Source organism: Strix uralensis, chromosome 22 (assembly GCF_047716275.1).
Source record: "Strix uralensis isolate ZFMK-TIS-50842 chromosome 22, bStrUra1, whole genome shotgun sequence".
NCBI lineage: Eukaryota > Metazoa > Chordata > Aves > Strigiformes > Strigidae > Strix > Strix uralensis.
In genome coordinates this window covers 3,966,111-3,986,837 of record NC_133993.1, presented here as the reverse complement: position 1 = coordinate 3,986,837, position 20,727 = coordinate 3,966,111, and the positions used below count along the sequence as shown (strand labels likewise).

Sequence of the window (20,727 nt, the reverse complement as noted above, 5' to 3'; positions counted from 1 at the left end):
AAAGCTACACCACAGTTATAACTAAAAGACAAATTATTTTCATCCTTCTATCAGACAGTTACATTTCCTTAGCTCTTGTCACAACTGTAATAAAAGCCTAGGAAATGGCTCACATGAAACCACACCAGTGCATATTTTGGATTCTCAGACTACAGGAATCAAATAATTTGCCCACTGACAGTGCTGTTGAGATGCTCTTCAGGAGCTCATCTGGTCTGCTGGTTCAAAAAGGCACATACTTCATAGGTTCAGTGTCATTGTACTTCTTTGATCAGTAGAGATTACATTTATAGCTTCTGTATTTGGAAGCTGGGCCCGTATTGTCAGTAAGGGTAAAGTTAAAAGTATTCATAGCCCTCCTCTCACTCTGAGATCATTTTTTCTGCTTCTAGACCTTATCAAAAACCCTGTATTTGCTCACGGCTGCTCTCAAAGCCTTCTTTATGTTGTTATTTCTTAAGCCATAGATGAGGGGATTGACCAGTGGAGTCAGAACTGTGTGCAAACAGAAAACACTTTGTGGAGGTCTCCCAGGGTGTTTGGTTTTGGTACCAAGTACACAACAATCAAGATCCCATAGAAAAGTGTCACCACAGTAAGGGGGAAGAACAGGCTGAAAAAGCCTTATGCCTTCCTATGGAGGATGGGATCCTGAGGACAGTGTTGCTGATGTACACATAAGATAGGAGTGTCAAGAGAAACAGGGGTAGTGTTAAAAGGGAGGACAAGATGAACGTTACAATCTCAGTCCAGTGGGTATCACTGCAGGAGAGCTTTACCACCGGTGTGAAGCCACAGAAGAAATGATCAGTTTCATTTGGGCCACAGAAAGTTATCTGTGGCATCAGAGAGGTGACTATGGCACTAGCCAACAATCCATTTACCCGGGATCCACCTGCTAACTGGAGGCAGCACCTGCCATTCATTATGGTTCTGTAATGCAATGGTTTGCATATGGCAGTGTACCTGTCATAAGACATCACAGACAGGAGGCAACACTCTGCGCCTGCTAGCCCAGTGAAGAAAATTAGTGCAGAAAACAACCATTAAGTGAAATCACATATTTGCTTGTTAGGAAACTTGCCAGCATCTGGGTGGAATCGTAACAGGTCTCCAAGAATGACAGATTCCCCAGGAAAAAGAACATGGGGTTATGAAGGTGATGATCAGTCACAACCAGCACCATGATCAGGAGGTTCCCCAACACAGTTGTAATGTAGGTCACTAGAAACATCAGGAAGAAGATAAACTGTACTTCTGGAATACTTTGGAAACCAAGGATGATGAATTTCATGACAGCTGTTTCATTCCCCTGCTCTGGTTTTCTCCTGACTGTAACTGTTATAGTAAAGTCCATGAAAATATTTTGATTTTTTGAGAAGAGTCTGCTGACTTTTAGTACAGGTATGTTAATTAACACAGAAAGAGGAATCTTCCGAACAAAATTCTTCCCCCTTACAAAAATCCTGGTTTCCCAAGAGGGTATTTATGCTAGCTAACTTAATGTCTGTGAGGCTAATCTCCACCACCTTCCCTGTCAGAGTCAAGATTCACCCGTCCCCCTTCCAGAAGTTGCCAAGATCACACAAAATACATGACTAACATCAGAAGGATCATACGGAGTTCCATGCTTTGAACATAAAGACTTGGCCTACTTTTAGACTATTATTCAGATGTCAAAAAATAAAATTAAAAAAAAAAAAAAAAAAAGAAAGCTGGGTTACAGTCCTTATGTTAGATAAGAAAAATCTGTGCTTGGTACTACAGACTCTCAGTGAACGTCGGGGACCTAACTTTCTTTGATGCTTTGGAAAATTCAAGTTACAGTGGTTGTGCGGAGAACATAAATTCTTCAGTCACAGGTATTTATTTTGAAGTTCAACCAAAGATTTCACTATGTGCAATGAAAATATATCATTTTCTTGTGCTTTTCAGTTCCATCTCTTGAGGTATCATTTTCCTGTAAGAGTCAAATATTGATTTACTCCAGCTTATCATAACTTTCTGAGCATCAAGCAGCCATGTTAGATGGCCAAGTAGCTAGTAGCAAAGGTAAAGTCATTTCTCCTGCTATCAGCTTGGAAAGATAAGGGCATTTAATGTTCAGCTTTTACCTTATTTTCTGGTATATAAAGCTATTTTTAAAGATGTTCAGTGGGCAGAGTTAAGTCCTGCTAACTGTCTACTTAAACAAAATGCCTTTTCTGTTCAGAGGTCCTCAGAGAGAGTACCTGTGTTTAAGAAAAAAAAAAATCACATAATTTACAATGATTGTTATTTTCAGCTGAAGTCAGAAACTAACTGAAAAACTTCAAGAGCTTTTTAAAATAGAAGCTTGATCTACTTGGATGTCATGCTCTTGGTATCTGGACATACACTAGTGACTGGGAACCATAAAATTAGGGCACTTAGCAGTCAGAAAGTCAGTCCGTCTTCTTGAAGCCTTTTCCATACTCCCAGTGAAACTGTCACTGCCTCCAGGATTAATTTTATCTAACTTAAGACATTGGCAATGTAGATATTTACATGAGAATAAATATTCAAAATTTCCTTTTATGTTGGAAATAGACTGTCAGCAGTGATTAGTCTGACTTAGTTTACATGTCTCTTGCCATAAAAGTCCAGTGACTCTATTGGCTCAGTCTCTCCTAACTGTAAGAGAACAAGTAATAACTAGCTCAAAGGTAGATGATTAGTTGCAGAGGTCTATGGTTAGTCTTCTTTATTCAACTTGTCCAGCAAACTTAGATTTTAGATTACTAGCTAAGGTCCAGAGGAATCAGACAACTCACTTCTGAATAGAAAACACTAAAATCTGAGCATAAATTTGGAATTACAGTCCTTCTAAGCACAAAAACCATCTGTGATTTAGACTTCTGAGTCAGAGAGGTTGGCCTTAGCCTGCCTGCATAATCAATGGGCAGAAGCAGGCAAGATAATTCTCCCTCTGTGCTAGATGGGTGGGCAGCTGAGTATCTTCAGATGATCTGGATTAAATCAGTCACTGTCATGGTTTAACCCCAGCTGGCAACTAGATACCACATGACTGCTTGCTCACTTCCAGCCAGTGGGATGGGAAAAGATTCGAAAGGGTGACAGTGAGAAAACTCATGGGTTGAGATAAAGATAGTTTAATAGCTAAAGCAAAAGCCATACATGCAAGGAAAGCAAAATACGGAATTCATTCACTACTTCCCATGAGCAGGCAGGTGTTCAGCCATCTCCAGGAAAGCAGGGCTCAATCACACATAACAGTTACTTGGGGAGACAAACACCATCCCTCTGAATGTCCTCCCTTTCCTTCTTCTTCTCCCTGATTTTATTGCTGAGCATGACGTTGTATGGTTATGGAATATCCCTTTGGTCATTTGGGGTCAGCTGTCCCAGATGTGTCCCCTCACAGCTCCCTGTGCACCCCCAGCCTGCTTGCTGGCAGGGTGGCGTGAGAAGCAGAAAAGGCCTCGATGCTGTGTAAGCCCTGCTCAGCAAGAACGAAAACATCCCCGTGTTATCAACACTGTTTTCAGCACAAATCCAAAACATAGCCCCATATGAGGTACTACGAAGACATTTAAGTCTATTCCAGCTAAAACCAGCACAGCCAGATAACTAAGCATGATATTATTAGTGTATGGTCACTGATTCGTGGAAACAGACTCTACAGCTCAAAGAGTTATACAGCAGGTATGTTGGTATGTTTACTCCGGCACTGGGGTGCAAGGGGATTTCTCCACAAAGCTTGCACACCCACCGCACATTTTACCAAAAACTTATCGAGTGTGGATATACATATTCATTGGATTACATAACACAAACATCCATATGCATGAGTGAGGCTGGGTTGGTTCTAGAGGCTGGTGTCAGCAGTTTATGTTCTCTCTGCGCCTGCCCATTGCCTCCTGGGGGGCGTCTTCGGGGGTCTGTTGGAGGAAGGCTCACAGTCCTCCTCACCTTGTACTTTTCCTCGGAGCATGTGCAGTTTCTCTTAGCCAATTTGTTGAACAACAAGAGTGGTTCCAGCCAGTTTGCTTTTTCTGTCTTATCTAAAAGCACTAGCATACTAGTTTCTACTGTCTGGCTATCTATACTCTACAAAGACTCAACTTGTTAGAACCCATCTGCTTTCCAAGGACATATCTCTTATTTTTGCTGAACACAGTAGTCCTTGGTAAGCTTCCACAGAACAGTCAGGGCAAGCAGGATTATTAAGCAATATTCAAAAATCATTATAAGTTGCAATAAGTTGCTATAAGTAAATAAGTTGCAAAGCAGGTGATCATTTCCTTGTATCAGTCACTGGATGTTTTTGAGTACCCAAGACATGTACATGTGGCTGACAGATGTGACACAGGTGTGCTATAGAAGTCAGTCTTGAGGAAGTCAGTCTTAAGCAAAGCACCTGGATTGCAGGTAAATAATTTCTGATCACCCCAAGTGACCCTAGGTTCCTCTGTTTCAGCACTTCAGCTTCTCCAGGATTGTCTTCTGGAGGTCCATGTCTCCCTGAGGGAACTGTTGACAGCTTGCTCAGACTTTTACACCTATCTTTTAGATGGCTAAATGGAATGAGATGAGTCTTAACCCAAGGTATTCACAATACTTTAACTTCTAAAATTCTAGAGACCCCCATTCTGGTTTACACATGGAAGCTTCCTTCAGTGTTTGACAGACCACTTAGATGGAGGGTAGGATTCATTGCACCAAGCTTTTGTATGATTTTGCATGTTAAAAACTAAGGGTAGGATTCAGTGCAGATTGTTTTTAAAATATGTACTGTTGTGTGAGGTACTTGTCTAAGTTCTTATCATCATCGCTGGAGATGTTTTTAATCCCATTCTTAGACTATGGAGAGCAGGTCACCTGCCTAGGATTGTTACTTTTCAGATGCAGCACTTCTAAACTGTCTTTATCAAATTCCACCTGCCATCTTAGCAAACTTAGTGACTCAAGCAATCCAGCCTTTCTGGAGGTCTCCACAGCTGAGTTCACTCATTCATTTTCCAGATCGTTTAGGAATATTTACGAGTATCTTGAATACAATGAATTTGAACATAAGGGTCTGTGAATTTGTCTGGTGAATTCTTTCTCCTGTGATGAGTATTCATTTACTGCTGTTTCACGTTTGTTGGGTTTTTTTCTTAAATGAAATTAAGGCTTTTTCCTTTTGTTACAGGGTGGCTTCATTTCTGTGAAAAACTCTGGGGAAATCCAAATAAAATGTAATAAGCAGGTTTGCTTTGTCTACCTGTTTGTTAATAACGTCAAGAAACTCAAGGCTGTAGAAAATCCATATTGATTTCTCCCAATGTATCATACTTACCTGTGTGTCTCAGGAATGCTCTTCTTTGTTAAGACAGACTTGTTAGCATGTTCTTCCCTGGTTTCCCATCAAATGTTTTTTTCAGTTGAAAAATGCCATCACAGTTGCTGCCCTTCTGTTCTCTACATATACTTCTCTGAAGTCTAAGACTATGTAAAGGAAAGAAAGGTGAATCCCATTCCTAGTGGCTGCAGGCAATGAAACAAGTCAACCAGGAAGTGAAAGGCATGCTTGCCTTATGACAATTTCAGGGTAAGCTTCACCGTTTCCTTTCTCCTCCCCGTTTAGTGTCACAGTCAGAAATGCAGTCTCTTCTGACCTGTCTTCTCTTCCCAAATGCTTTACGTACCCTCCAGTTCTTAGTAAAACTCCCTGCATGCTTCTGACTGGATGCTCTGGGGCTAACGATCCCTTTGCTGTGTTTGACTTTATGGTCTCCCTTGTTTCGTCATTTATGCCATACACAAGCACATAGACTCCCACTTGGCATCTGTTAACGAGCATTTCTAGTGATGCTGCGAGTAGGTAATGCTTTGACTCTGCTGCTTGGCAATACCAAAGCAACAGCAATGGTGCAAAAAAATCAAGGCGAGTCTGAAGAAAGGAACAATTAACCTCCAAAGGCTTCTTTAGCCATTTTTATGGGCCTAAGGGTGTACATCACTAGACACTTCACAAGACGCTGCATGAAGCAGAGAAATGTCATCATCCTAGTCCATCTTCCAGTGACAGGATGGATACTGCCTCACTTTTCCTAATTCCGAAGCAGATGCATTTGTCTTTCTCTGTAGTTAATGGAGAGAAAACAGCATACCCAAAAGATGATCTATTCCCTAGTTTTAGGTACCTTTTTGAAAGGAAAATGGATTTCTTAGGGTGCTGATCTCACTTCTCTGACTACAGAGGGAGTCTAGATGACTACCTTCACCAGCTAACTTCTCAACCTCCAGTTAGCATGAATTCGGCTCCCAACAACTAAATGCAACAAGAAGTGAAACGCACTAAACATAACACCTTTCAGATGGGCAGCAAAAGAGAACTTGAAAAAATCAGTGCAAAGATTTTTGGTTTTATTTGAGAAAACCCAGCAAAATCAAATTAAAAACTCAACTAGATGAAAGCATGTATGCTTGTAACTGCAGTCACTTATGAAGCATTTTGGACCCATTCTAAATACGCCCCAAACCCGTGTTATTGGGACTCAAAGATCAAGGTAGTAGCATTTAGCCATCTAAATATAGGTGTCTGCAGGTAAATGCAAAATGGGATCAAGAGGCCAAAACACAGACATCAAACATCCTTTTAGATGTCCTTAGATACCAGAGACAACTTTGCAGTCATGCGGATGTAGCACAGAACCTGCTGGAGACTTGTGCATTTTCAGAATGGCAGCGGGACATCAGACAGAATGCTGTAAGTCATCTCAGCCCACATGTATGTATGTATGTATGTATGTATGTATCTATCTATCTATGTATCTATGTATGTATGTATGTATGTATGTATCTATGTATGTATGTATGTATGTATCTATCTATCTATCTATCTATGTATCTATGTATGTATGTATGTATGTATGTATGTATGTATCTATCTATCTATCTATCTATCTATCTATCTATCTATCTATCCTCCCACTAGAGTCAGGGGTATACACCTTAGTTCAGTTGCCCACACCGAGGTGCCATGTCATTTGGGATGCCTTATGCACCCTACCTGCCCAATACAGGTGATGGAGTCTCGAGGGCAATTCAGTGCCTGAGGGTGTCCAAAATACGGAAGTTTCCTTTCTGGATGATGTCAGTGGGCCAGACAGGATATACTAGAACAAATCAAGTGGTGCTCAGTCGGTGTCTGGACAAGTGAATCAATCCTGCCTGGTCTCCTAGTGAGGCTACTGAAGAGAAACAGGTTTACCATGTACCCTCTGCCAGATCTTCCCCCGTGGGGAGACATCAGACGCCTCAGCATTTCCCAGTTGAAAATCAAAGTCTTATATAGGAGCACCCGCCTATTACAGAAGTTAAAGTTCACATCTAAGTACATATATAGATGCTTAAGCTTAGATCTCAGCCACAGCTTAAGTGACCTTTTTTTTTCTTTCTGAAAATCCATTTGAACTTCCCTATGTTTTTTTAAAGCCTGTTTCACTCTAAAGGTGCTGAAAATAGTTATTTTAAATAAAACATCTCATTCTGAGAGCATCAGAGTACAATTTATAACAATGAGTAAAATATCTTTCATCATTACCCACCCTCTTACCTTTTTTCCCCCAAACTGTGTACTATTTTCAAGTTGAATTCACGGTCACTTGAGTTTTCTTGAAATTCTCATTTTGTCTGTACTTGTTAATGAGCGCTCACACCCCCCAGCCATTCCTCCCTCAGGAAACAAAAATTACTTCACCTGCAACAAGGGGTTATTCAGTGTTTACATGTTTCATTTTCATCTGCCTTGTCATAGCACTACCGAGAGCAGCAGGAATGATGCTTCTCCACGAGAGAGGACTAATCGGGAGACAAGGGTGTCCAAAACACAGGCAGAGGCAGTGACCCCACCAACAGGGTGCAATCCTGCAGCACACACAAAAAGGTGAGCAGAACAGAGCCTTTGAGGGCCGTTGATCATCTGATAAACACAAGGTGGCAAGTCAGAACCAAGGTCAAACCAGGAAGCCTAGAAACATGTCAGGAAGAGCAGGTGATGGGGCACAGGGCTGCTTACACAGGTGGGAGGGGAGGTAGGGGAAGAGCATCCAGGCCTGAGCTTATGTGGAGCTGCTGGAGCTATGGGCAGAGGATGGAGGTCCCAGATGATGCTGGCCATGGCATCTCTGCTCGCTTGAGGCACTGATAAATTCCAGCTTTCCATTTCTGAAGGAATTCAACTGGCTTAATGTAGGGTAGGATTCAGTCTGAAATCAGATGTTTACATTTAGGCATCTAAACTCAAGAGGTAAGATACTTTCACAATATTTGATGTTTAGATTGTCAATGAATTGTGGCAACTGAGACATGGACTCCTGATGAAATCCATAAAGAAAGAGAGTTTATTGTTACAATGGTACATACTTATGCTCTCGGATGCTGTCGGTAAAGCTCTTACTTCATACTTAACAAATCAGCAATTAGACAGATATCAACCTTTGCTCCTATCACCATCAGACCACTCTAACATGCGCTGTGCAGACCAATCACCTTCTTATTCACGCACTATTCTTGCGGCAGTAACTTCTCACAGTTCAGTACTTTTCCACAGTTCAGTGTTGCAGCTGTCTGTTGTTTTTCCCTGCCACCTTGGCATAGCTCAGCAGCCTCTTATCTTTCTTCCAAGGCCTGTTTTTCATCAAAGCCTAGCTCTTTCTCACAGGCTGTGCAAGGCTGACAGGCCAATGCCTCCCACAATGAATAGAATGTATGAAGTGTGTTTTTTTCTGCTGGAGATCATTTCTCACACTGCATGGATCTGGCTGAATCCAGGGCTGCTCATGGGTAGCCTGAACCCCCCTTACACAATGCCGAGCCTCTCAGGTAATGTCCCTTTCCCAGTTCCTTGCTCCTGCCATGACTTTCTGTTCAAATTACCACAAGTGGAAAATGTAAATAAGGCCTAAATCTAGAAACACCCATCTCATCTCCTGTTACCATGGACTGTGTCACAAGCATATACAGGATATACAGTTCTTTTCTAATGTATCGTTTAAGGATTTGTCTTCAATAAAGTTGTCCCAGTGAATAAATGCGGGGAGAGTGAGAACCGTGTAAACCACAGGGAAAAGCCTCTGCAGAGAAATTAAAGAGAGTCTGAACTGGCCACAAAGAAAGAGCCTAAGCATTTGAAATATTATTTGTCCTTTACTTCATCAGGGGAACAACATCATGTCTCAATCTGCTCAAAGGGTTGAGAAGCAGGAGAGCAGTCTATTTACAACAATATCACCAATGAAACATATGGAAGGGCTGTAGCTGTAGAGGGAGCTGTAGCTATTTCTATTTAGCTTTATAAATGCTAAATAGCTATACATAAACATATAGCACATTTGTATATATGCTTTCAGGTTTTATTCAAATATAACATGAGCTTCTATTTGCATTTGGTTTTCCCCACCCTGAACTTGTAGAAGCATCTTAAAAAAAGAATTTCAAGTAAAACTCCTGATTTATATAAAGCTGCATGCTGTGGTAATAGCAGGGAAAAAAAATTAGGAAGGAGATACCCACAGGTGAAAGGTGTGATGATACGGTGCAGATTAGCATCTAGTTGTCTTGCAAGAAGGGTGGGTAGACAGCACAACAAGATACAAACAAAAGAGCCCAACATTCCAGGTCCAGAAAGCAAGGAAAGGCAAGGTGTTGTGCTTCTTTTATCCTACACAGCAGAAACACTGTTCTGCGACAGAGCTGAATAAAATGTTACTGAGAAAATACTGAAGAAGAGTTCACAGTTTGGGTGGGAGATAGGCAAGGTGGTCCCTTCAAATAATCAACTAGGGAGTCCAGGGGATTTACACATGTGAAAATGGTGCATTCATAGGCAAGTCTTTGAAACATTTCCCTCTCACATCCCCAAGCTGTATTTTTGTAATGCAAAGAAGAACAAGGGAGCAGCACTGTCCATCAGCTCCTAGCCAGGAATGAAAGACACACCCGTGTTTAACTCCTCCTTCAGGGGTTGAGGAAGCAGGAAAAGGGTTAAGGGGTAACCTGCTAGCCTAAGGAGCAATCCAGTTCTTAAATCTCTGTCAATGGGGATGAGTCTATTTCTCTGTGCTTTCTGTAAAAATGCCTGGAGTAGAAAGTTGATCTAGTTTGTGAGGATATGTGGTTAGCAGCTATTCAGCATTAAAAAGAGGGAAGGGGAGATAAGGACAGATAAGAGAAAATTAAAGAAACTTAATAAATAAACACTCAGACACAGAAACCCTAATGAGGAGGATATAGCTGAGAACCTGAGCACTGGCATAGGATGGTATCAGAGGGCTCAGAGGTGTAAGTACAATTACCAGCGATCAATCATCTGCATAGCTGCTGCACAAAGAATGCTGAGACAGTCCCACATGAACAACTTTTTACTGATGGCTCACGTCCTGCTTGCTGCACAGGATCTCCTGCCTCTTGCCCCCTTCTCCACTTTCAGCTACTGGGGTCCTAGCACTATTTTTCAGAAAGAAAGGCACATCATTTCTTAAGCACGCTTCTCAAAGCACTTGTCTTTACAAGCACTGGACATCAGTGTCATAACTTCCAGGGAACAGTAGCTGGTAGTCTCAACCTTTCTTCACAGGAGAGGTGTTTCACCCCTCAGATAATTTTTGTAGCCTTCCTCGGGACCCACTCGAACAGGTCCATGTCTGTCTTTTACTGGAGACCTCAAAGCTAGATGCAGTAGTCCAGGTGGGGTCTCATGAGAACAGAGTAGAAGGGGAGAAACACCTCCCTTGACCTGCTGGCCACATTTCTTTCGAAGCAGCCCAGGATATGCTTGGCTTTCTGGGCTGTGAGTGCACATTACCAGCTCATGTCCAATTTGTCATCCATCAGTATCCCTAAATCTTTCTCCACATGGCTTTTCTGAATCCATTCATCCCCAGTTTCTGATGATTCTGGTCATTGCCCCAACCCAGGTGCAGGACCTTGCACTTGGCCTTGTTGAACTTGATGAGCTTCACACAAACCCACTCCTCAAGCCTGTCAAGGTCCCTCTGGATGGCATCCCTTTCCTCTAGCAAATCAGCTGCACCACTCAGCTTGGTGTCATCTGCAAACTTGATGAAGATGCACTCAACCCTACTCTCTGCGTCATTAATGAAGATATTAAATAGTATTGGTCCCCGTACGGACCCTTGAGGGACAGCCCTTGCTACTGGTTTCCACTTGGACATTGAGCCATTGACTGTAACTCTGGACACAGCCATCAAGCCAATACCTTATCCACCTGACAGTTAAATCCATACGTCTCCAACTTAGTGGCAAGTATGTTGTTGGGGACCGTACCAAAGGTCTTACAGAGATCCAGGTAGGTGACATCACTAGCACTTCCCTTTTCCACTGATGCAGTCACTCCATCGTAGAAGGCCACTAGATTAGTCAAGCATGACTTGCCCTTAGTGAAGCTGTAAGAATCAACATAAGTTTCTCATGTAAGTCTGGGGTCTGAGCAGAACAAAACGAGAAAAGTCAAAGAAAAAAAGAAAGGAATAAAAGTCAGCAGGTCCAAACCCAACACCAGGGATTTGGACTTCACTCACCACCAAACATAAGGACAGTTATAATTCTCCTCACTTTACTCATATAAGAAAGTGAAGCACTCTCTCTCTCTCTCTCTCTTTATTCCCCACCGCACTTCTTTCTCTCTCTCTGGTGCTCTCAGAGACTTCTATCTTTAGTCAGCCACCCTTGCTGTCAGTTTCTTTAAACTGTACTTGGAAAAAATTCTGATTTCTAGGGGAGAAATTCCTGGGGAGATAGCTCCTATTTGATGAAACGGAGAGTTGCTAATTTGGTACAAGACTAAAGATACGATTTTTTGTTTCTAGTAGAAATTCTGGAATGTCAGGAACTGCTGGCAAAGGACCAAGTAACAAAATTCATGTGCTTGCACATCCATGTTCCTTCCTCTATTTAATTTTCTGTCAGGTAAGAGATGGAATTTACAACTATCATGACCTCTATGTATGCCTCATTGTGACTTTGGACCATATTATCTCAACATCATTAGTGGCTCAGAGAAGACCTTGGCAGTGAGCTATGTAGGATATGTAGTGCATGTAGGCTGGCCCGCAACAGGGACTGCAAGCTCTGGACAAAAGCCTGTCCATACACCTGCCTCTGGTGCCCTGAAAACTCTGCCTGATGTCTTCCACAAAGACAGGAAAGATAAAACCTCAATTTTTTTGTATTCCCATGAAAGTGTGAAACCAATTTATAGCATAGATACAGCTGAGCAAAAGGACTGGAGGGAACAGAATGCATTTCCTTTGTAACTATATTTAGAGAGAAAATAATAGGTGGCCACTAATATTCATGAAAGCCTTTGGGTTTAAATGGCAGGGGGAAAGAAGAGAAGCTATCGATTCACGGAAAAAAGACTCTACATCTCCAATAGAGTTATACAGCAGGTATGTTTACTCCAGCGCTGGGGTGCAAGGGGATTTCTCCACAAAGCTTGCACACCCACCGCACATTTTACCAAAAACTTATTACCAAAAATCAGCTGAAATCAATCCCACCCATAGGGGAAATAGGGATTTCAAGAGACTCTACTTAAACCTGGAGTAAGCCATGTCTCTGATGTAGCCCAGCTGTTCTCTTCTTGGGGAAAAAAAAAAAAAAAAAAAAAGAAAGAAAAAGAAAAAGATGCACTGAGATCTTTAACTTTTCAGTTGCATCCAAGTCTACTAAGTTGAAACAATTTTAGCAAATTCCTCTTCTTCTTCTCTGTGAAGCTAGACTTTGGCAACTGGCATTTACGATATCTGTGTGAAGGACAAGTAAATTCTATTTATGGTGCTTTGGAGAAAACATGCCTGACGTTCCATGGAATATATCATGTGCTAATGTCACAGATTATTCAAGCTGTGGCAGGAGGGCATCTGCATTTGAAATGCAATTTAAAATCTGCAACATAAGCTGACTGTAGGAGTCATCGATCGGCCAACGCTGTCCCTAATGTAAGAAAACAGAGGAAATTCTTCTAGTGAGATTTGCATGATCCATTTTGGAGGCACTGGATGGCAGAGCTGCTGAAGGTAGGACACTTACTTCAGAATGCTTATTGTGAATACATAAAGCAAATCCAAAGAAGAACTAAGACCAACACTTCAAGGCCCTCATAGCCACTGAACAAGAATTACACAAAGTGAGAGTTGTTTCTGAGAGGTCTTCTGCATTAGGGAATAAAATGCTAACCTATCAGTAAAACAATGACTGCTGTGCATTTTATTGACTTTAATTCACAGCTAATGACCAAAGCAACAGTCCAAAACTTTCACAAGGGGTCAAAGAGCAGAATTAGATTCTTCTTCAGCTACATGGATCCAGCAGGTTAAGAAAACTCGCATGAGTGTGTGCCATTACAAACTGCAGGGAATTTTTAAGGTCATTCTCTATTCTGTTATGCACAGGTTATATTGAGGGATCTCTCAGAATTTGGAGCTTCAGATAACACAGTGTTCTGTCATTTCTGTGTGAATGGAAACAGTCAAAACCAGAAAGATTCCTTTTAAATACATGAGACCTTTAAATGCCTGGGAACGTTAATAGTCTCTTTATTGTGCTTGTAAGTCAAAATCATCTGTGGCTCCCAGTTCCACAGCTTTCGCTTTCACGTTCATGTTAGAAAAACCCACGGACAAAAAGGCATATTGTGTGAGTTACGTTATAGCAGAAAGAGAAATTAGATGGAGCCAGTACGAGGAGGGACTGAATCATGACAGGGCTGTAGGCACTGCTCTTGCTTTCGTGATGGGACCTTCTCTGTGTGCTGTGATGTGTTGACCAGGTCCATGTGTGTACAGTGGAAAGCTTCTTCCCCCCTCTGTCCCCATATATGGATACATTTCTGCTGCCAAAATGCATTCTGTGCCTTGAGATTTACTGGTGTAGCCCAGTGGTTGGTTGCCCCTTTGATAAGAGATGACAAGAATTAATGACCACTTTCTCCTCTGTGGGCGGCTAATTTCTTCTCTCTTTCTGTGCATCAGTTTCCCATTCTGGGCAGTGAGAAAAGACAAAGCTACCACGGCCGGCACAGCGCTGCAGGAATATCCTATCAGCATCACACACACGGCAACACTCATCAGGTAATGAGGCAGTGTGACTAATGAAGCAGATAGACAGTAGTGAGCTTCAGCCTTTGCACGTCCTTAGTGTTCTCTGTGGGCATCTTTCCCCCTAATTATTCCTTCTTCCTTTGCCTGTCTATAGAGAGAGTTTTGTTTTGGTTTAGTTTGGTGCTGCTTTCTCTGCTCTGCCAGTGTTTCAGTTGCCATGTGGGCTTTCCTCCAGCGACAGGAGTTGGTTTAGGTCTTCCCTCATGGCTTCTACTTGCTCCATTTGGGGGTGCTTTCCCTGGAGCTGAGCTCAGAAGTCTTTCTGTCCCACTGACAGCTGGGGAAGGCTGTGAATATGAGCCAAAGCCTCCCACAGACTGAGCTTCCCTGGCTTTCATCTAGGGTTGGGCTCCTCTAAGCTAACATCACATGTCTTGGAGGAAGGCTGCCTGCCCTGCCAGTCCACTCAGTAGAAAAAACTAGGTCTCAGCAGAGTGCAAGCAGGTGCTCCTAAGTGGAGCAGTGCCCACTACATCCCCAAGGCAGCAAAATTATTTTGTTTTCCTTGGACTGTTGGTTTTTTGGCTGTCAGTTGGGCTTTCCACCAGTGCAGAAGGTGCCTATGGAATCAGCTGGGACAACAGACCTGACATTTTGAGGGAGCACGTGTTTCCAGCAATTAACCCTACACCCATGATGGAGCCAAGCCTTTAATACCGACTCTTCATAGCTCTCTGCTTGGTCACTCTCCCAGACTATGTAACTTAGAGAGCACTAACATCATGTGCTTTCAGCACACACAGCCATTGCTGTCTTACTCTGTTCAGCTAAGCCAGCTCTAGAGTTGCACCCTTTGATCCAGTGGCTCTCCGGGGATTCCCAAGAGACTCCTCGCTTCAGTAACTGGAGGAAGCACCGTGATCTTGGTGCAGCGACTACCCCTCTGACAGTCTGTCCATTTGATTCCTCCCAGATGAAGCCAACAGAGGGACCAGAACCAGGAAACCACACCCTGCTGACGGCATTTGTCCTCTCTGGATTGTCCAACCACCCAGAACTGCAGCACTTGCTGTTCTTCACATTCTGCTTAATGTACACCTTCACCATCATTGGGAATCTTCTCATCTTCATGGTCACAGTGCACCCCACCCTCCGCACGCCCATGTACTTCTTCCTCCGGGTCTTGTCCTTCCTGGATATTTCCACAGCATCAACCGTTGTCCCCAAGATGCTGGTAAACTTCCTGTCAGAGGACAGGAGCATTTCCTACACGGGCTGTGCCACACAGCTCTACTGTGTGATTTTCTTAGGAACTACAGAATGGTACCTTTTGGCAGCCATGGCTTATGACCGTTACGTGGCCATATGCAAACCCCTTAGATATTCAGTCATCATGAACAGCAGAGTTTGTCATTCCTTGGTCCTGCTGTCGTTCTGCAGTGGTAATGTTGTGTCTGTGGTGCACACATCTTGGGTGTTCACACTGCCATTTTGTGGGCCCAAGAAGATTAACTACTTCTTCTGTGATATTCCCCCCCTCATTATGCTCTCCTGCACGGACACATCTTTCTATGAAAAGCAGATCATTACAGCCACAGTGCTGGTCATCTTTGCACCATTTTGTCTCATCCTGGTATCCTATGCCTGCGTCATCTCCAACATCCTGAAGATTTCCTCTACTGAGGGCAGACACAAGACCTTCTCCACCTGTTCCTCACACCTTACTGTTGTAACATTGCACTGTGGAAGTGGGACTTTAATTTACTTACAGCCTAAAGCCAGTTATTCACAAGACGTTAAGAAATTTCTGCCTCTCATATACACAGCCATAACTCCTATGTTAAACCCCCTGATTTACAGCCTGAGGAATAAAGATGTGAAAGAGGTGCTAATTGGAACGGTGGCTGAGCTGATGAAGAAGTAAATCTTTACTTGTCCATGAACATGTAGTTCAAAAACGTTATTTCCATTTTTGGTAGGTGTGTAAGTTTTACTAGCTCACTGGAAACACCAGAAACAAAAAGATATTTCATACTTGAGAGTATTTTGTCCTTGTCCTTTGCTTCGGAAGCAAAATATTTAGAATTTCCATTTCCGTTTCTTCCTCTAGGAGTACGAAAATTATACCAGGCATTTCTTCTAAAACAGAGAGCCAAAACCCACCCCACTTCCTACATCTTCTGCAGGTACTCAGGTTGGAAGTCATCACTTTCACTGCAGGAGCTCAGCTGCCCCTCTCACTTCAGAAACATTCTTTTACAGTCACCTTTTCAGACTAAGCATACACAAATGGATAGTGAATAGGTGTGTTGATTTGACTTTTTTTCCTTGTTATGATTTCCATTCCTTCCAGCAGAAAAGAGATCCACTGGATGAAAGTGTTAAAGAAATCACTTCACTTCTTGAAGAGACTCATTTTTTTATTGAAGGTGTGGGGAAGGCAAAGGAAAGGAAGAGCAGCTAATGCTCATTCCCTGTTTCCAGGAAGAACTAAGCACTTCATATAGAACAGCACCCACAAACATCTTGGAGTCGGGAGTGAAGTTGAGCCTAGAAAGAAGAGAGGTGGTGGGAAGGTGATTTTGGCTTTGTTTTTTATTTCTCAGTATCCTAGTCTGTTATTAATTGGCAATAAATTAAATTAATTTTCCCAAGAGGAGTCTCTTTGTCCCATGACTGTATGTGGTGAGTCATCTCCCTGTCCTTATTTTCTCCCCCCATCCTGCTGAGGGAGGGGAGTGATAGAGCAGCTTGGTGGGCACCTGGCAGCCAGCCAAGGTCAACACATTATTGAAGGTCACCAATGGGATCATTCACCATAATTCTGATTATCACATGCCACTTCAGTTTTTCCAGCTTCACCTATAATTAATATTTCCACTGTTCCTCTGCTGGTAAAGCGAATCCTTCTGTAACCAGAAGACTAAAGAGCATTGTTTCACTATGGCACAAAGCCAAGCTCTGCTGTCAAGCTCAGACTCCACCTGTCTGAAGTTAAACTCTGTAGTGCAGATGCCTACAGCCCTGATGGTCTCCTGAGACCCTCTCTGCTCAGCAACGAGAACCTGGCACGTGTAGGGCCTGATTGCTCAGGCCAAAAGTTGTTGTCTGCTTCAGGGTGAGACACTTTTACCCTGGACTGCTGCATAGATCTCTGTCACCTGTGAAAGGACACCAGCTAATAGGACTTGTGTTGCCTCCCATGCAGATGGCTTCTCATGGAGCTCTTAACGCAACAGCTGGTTGTGTGAGGTTCCATGGACTCAGGGACATCTTGACAAGTGAGTCATTGCTGACCACAAGGTGAGACAAACAGTCCTCTGGACTTCACCGAGGTATCAGTTAGATCTCCTCTGCCGACAGTGGAAACCCAGAAACCCAGCTTGCTTGCAGATACCTACACAGCAGGCACCTCAACCGATGGGATGGGAATCTCTCCCTGATATAAGGGAGGTGCGTTTCACCCACTAATCCCACCCATTGACACCAGCATCCATAACGTTAAATACATTTATAGTGATACAGAGAAATGATTACTTGTTTTGAGGCTTATTTACTTATTTATTTATAACAAACTGCTTAGCAACTTATTTACTTACTTATAGCAATTTATAGTATTAGTTATAGTATTTTTGAATATTGCTAATAATCCTGTTTGCCCAGACGGTTCTGTGGCGTTTTACCAGGGACTACTGTGCTCATCAAAACAAAGCAGTTTACTGTGAAAATCTACCAAGAACTGCAGTGTTCAGCAAAATATTATGTTTTTGTCCTTGGGAAACAGATGTGCTCTAACTAGTCTAGTCTTGGTAATGAATAAAGATAGCCATATATGGATGCTGGAAGTTCCACTGGTACTTTTAGATAAGATAGAAACAGTAAACTGGCTGAAAACACTCTTATTATTCAAGAAATTGGCCAAGAGAATCTGCGCTTGGAAAAGTACAAGGTGAGGAGGACTGTGAGCCTTCCTCCCAAAGGCCCCCGAAGACGCCCCCCAGGAGGCAATGGGCAGGTGCAGAGAGAACATAAACTGCTGACACCAGCCTCTAGAACCAACCCAGCCTCACTCATGCATATGGATGTTTGTGCTATGTGATCCAATGAATATGTATATCCACACTCGATAAGTTTTTGGTAAAATGTGCGGTGGGTGTGCAAGCTTTGTGGAGAAATCCCCTTGCACCCCAGCGCTGGAGTAAACATACCTGCTGTATAACTCTATTGGAGATGTAGAGTCTTTTTTCCGTGAATCAATAGCTTCTCTTCTTTCCCCCTGCCATTTAAACCCAAAGGCTTTCATGAATATTAGTGGCCACCTATTATTTTCTCTCTAAATATAGTTACAAAGGAAATGCATTCTGTACCCTCCAGTCCTTTTGCTCAGCTGCATGTATGCTATAAATTGGTCTCACACTCTCATGGGAATATGGGATACCTCTGTGAGAATGATAAACTGTGTACCTTTCCATTGGACTAGATTGTGATTGTCCCAACAAGGCCAGCTAGGGAAATTACAAAACACCTTACAGCTCTCTGGGGTTTGGAATGACCATATACCGAATCAAATACTGGTATTGAGAGGAATATCAGTGCAGCTGTTGAAAAAATCCATTCTGTTCATTACGATTAAATAATATCCATTAAGAGTAAATAAAATCTGAATATTCAGATGGACCACTTTTGTGCTTGAAGATTTCCCTTGAAGATTTGTGAGTTCCCTTGAGCTCTTTTGCCCTTTACAGCTGCTGCATATGGGATCCCACCTACTATTTCCTTGGTAGCAAGAATCCGCAATGGCAGGATGGGAAGCTGACAGCTCTTATCAGCAGGAGTGCAAACAGGAAATCTGGGGAAGTGATTAGTCCACCTTACACAGTACTCATCTGACCGCATCTAGAATACTGTATCCAGTTTTCCACAAGAGAAGGAAAATGTTGATACACTGGACTGAGGCCAGTGGCGTGCCAAGAAAGCGGTTGGGGCTGGAGGACATAGCCTATGGTATGAATATTTCCCACGCGTTTCAGATGGCCCACTGCCCACCTGTGGAATTGTTGCTCCTTCACGTGACAGGAAACCTCCTCCACTTTGTCCATGCCTGTCCTTCCCATATAGCCTTCGCGTGGCACAATATCAGTCAAATAAGAGCTCAGTTACTCCAGTGACATCACAGTTGTGCGTTGGCTTGCAGGGCTCTAACCACTTCTCCATGTGCATAGCCACTTGCAGAGAGCCCAGTTTTATGCTGTTTCATTTTTCCTGAGGGCTCTCCCACGCTCATTACCCTGCCCCATGGATTTACCAGACACTCCTCCGTTCCTGTCCTCAGCTGTAGGCTGTCACCCCCAACCTCCAGTGCACCTTGTTTAAAGCTTTGCCTCATCAGCCTTGACAGATTTCTCATTACACTTCCTTATGCTCCTGGACAAGTGAGTGGGTCACACATGATGTGTGGGTTTTCTTATTTGTATGTTTCAGGCTGAGAAATGGAGATATATCTGTGTAGTACGAAACTGGTGAAAAACCTGGGCTCGCTTAACAGACAGAAATCAGATAATAAGAACTGGCCACCAGCATGCCCCAGAGGCAAAGCAAGCTAACAGCAAATCGGGCTGTCTTAGCAGGAGCATGGCCAGTAGCCTGAGGGAAGGGATTATCTCCCTTTGCTCAGTACTTGTTAGATGACCTCTAGAATTCTGTGTCCAGTTTTGAGACCCAAACACAAGGAAGACATTGACAAATGAACCCAGGGGAAGGTAAATATGAACCCAGAGGAAGGTCAATGAACCCAGGGGAAGGTCAATGAACCCAGCCCAGAGTTGGGTCAACACAGCCAGAAAACCTAGATGTGTGATTTGCCACCATTTCCTTGTACTCCGAGCTTCTGTAGTGCACGACTGTGAGGTCAGTTTCAAGGTGTTCTTCGGAACAAAATAGCCAATTCCATGTGAAATTGAACTCAGCAAGAATGGTAACAGTTCAGACTACAATTTCTCCCAAAGGCTGCATGGAGGAAATCAGGCTTGAGTCCCGTTCTCTACATAACTTTCTGACACTTCCATCTCTGTGCCAGCACGCATTACAACCCCCAAAATACCCGCACCACCCATGTGAGACTCTGCTTGCACATGATACGCAGCCTCATCATCATGCAGAACAAATCCTACCTTTGCTGCCTGCACCACGGTCTTCTTATTTCAAGCACTTTGAAATGAAAACAAAGTCATTGTGTCTAAAAATTATGGATGAGAGGGTCACTGTATGGCTCCTACAGGAGACCCTGGCAAAATATTACCAAGGGTGGCCATGGTGATCTCTGTGGGTTGCTAGGCCAGAGTATGGAGCAAAGTTGCTTTGCACCCCCTTGCCCTGAGCGTCAGGGATCACTTACTGTAACAGATTCTTTTAGAACTGTGGATATAGCGCACATCTTCATTTCTAGTCAGAGAACAAGGCAACTTTCCTTTATAAATCCCTTAGCTAGTGAGCCAAAATTGAGGTTTTAACTTTCCCGCCTTTGTGGGAGACCTCAGGAAGAGTTTTCAGGCCGCCAGAGGCAGGTGTATGGACAGGCCTTAGTTCAGAGCTTGCAGTCCCTGTTACGGGCCAGCCTGCATGCACTGTGCATAGCTCA

The 20,727-nt window shown here is 43.1% G+C and overlaps 1 protein-coding gene and 1 pseudogene across 1 annotated transcript; one reads left to right on the top strand and one right to left on the bottom strand.

Annotated features, from left to right (window-relative positions):
* Positions 1–388: 388 nt before the first annotated feature.
* Positions 389–1,357, bottom strand: LOC141953601 (olfactory receptor 5AR1-like; annotated as a pseudogene).
* Positions 1,358–15,015: 13,658 nt separating this feature from the next.
* LOC141953703 (olfactory receptor 10A7-like) lies at positions 15,016–16,014 on the top strand. Its single transcript, XM_074892504.1, has one exon. It carries the CDS (start codon positions 15,064–15,066, stop codon positions 16,012–16,014), a length of 951 nt encoding a protein of 316 aa, XP_074748605.1. The 5' UTR covers positions 15,016–15,063.
* Positions 16,015–20,727: the final 4,713 nt, after the last annotated feature.

Excerpts from the sequence above, each read along its gene's own strand:
- LOC141953703 (XM_074892504.1), top strand. The coding sequence starts at position 15,064 with ATGAAGCCAACAGAGGGACCAGAACCAGGAAACCACACCCTGCTGACG.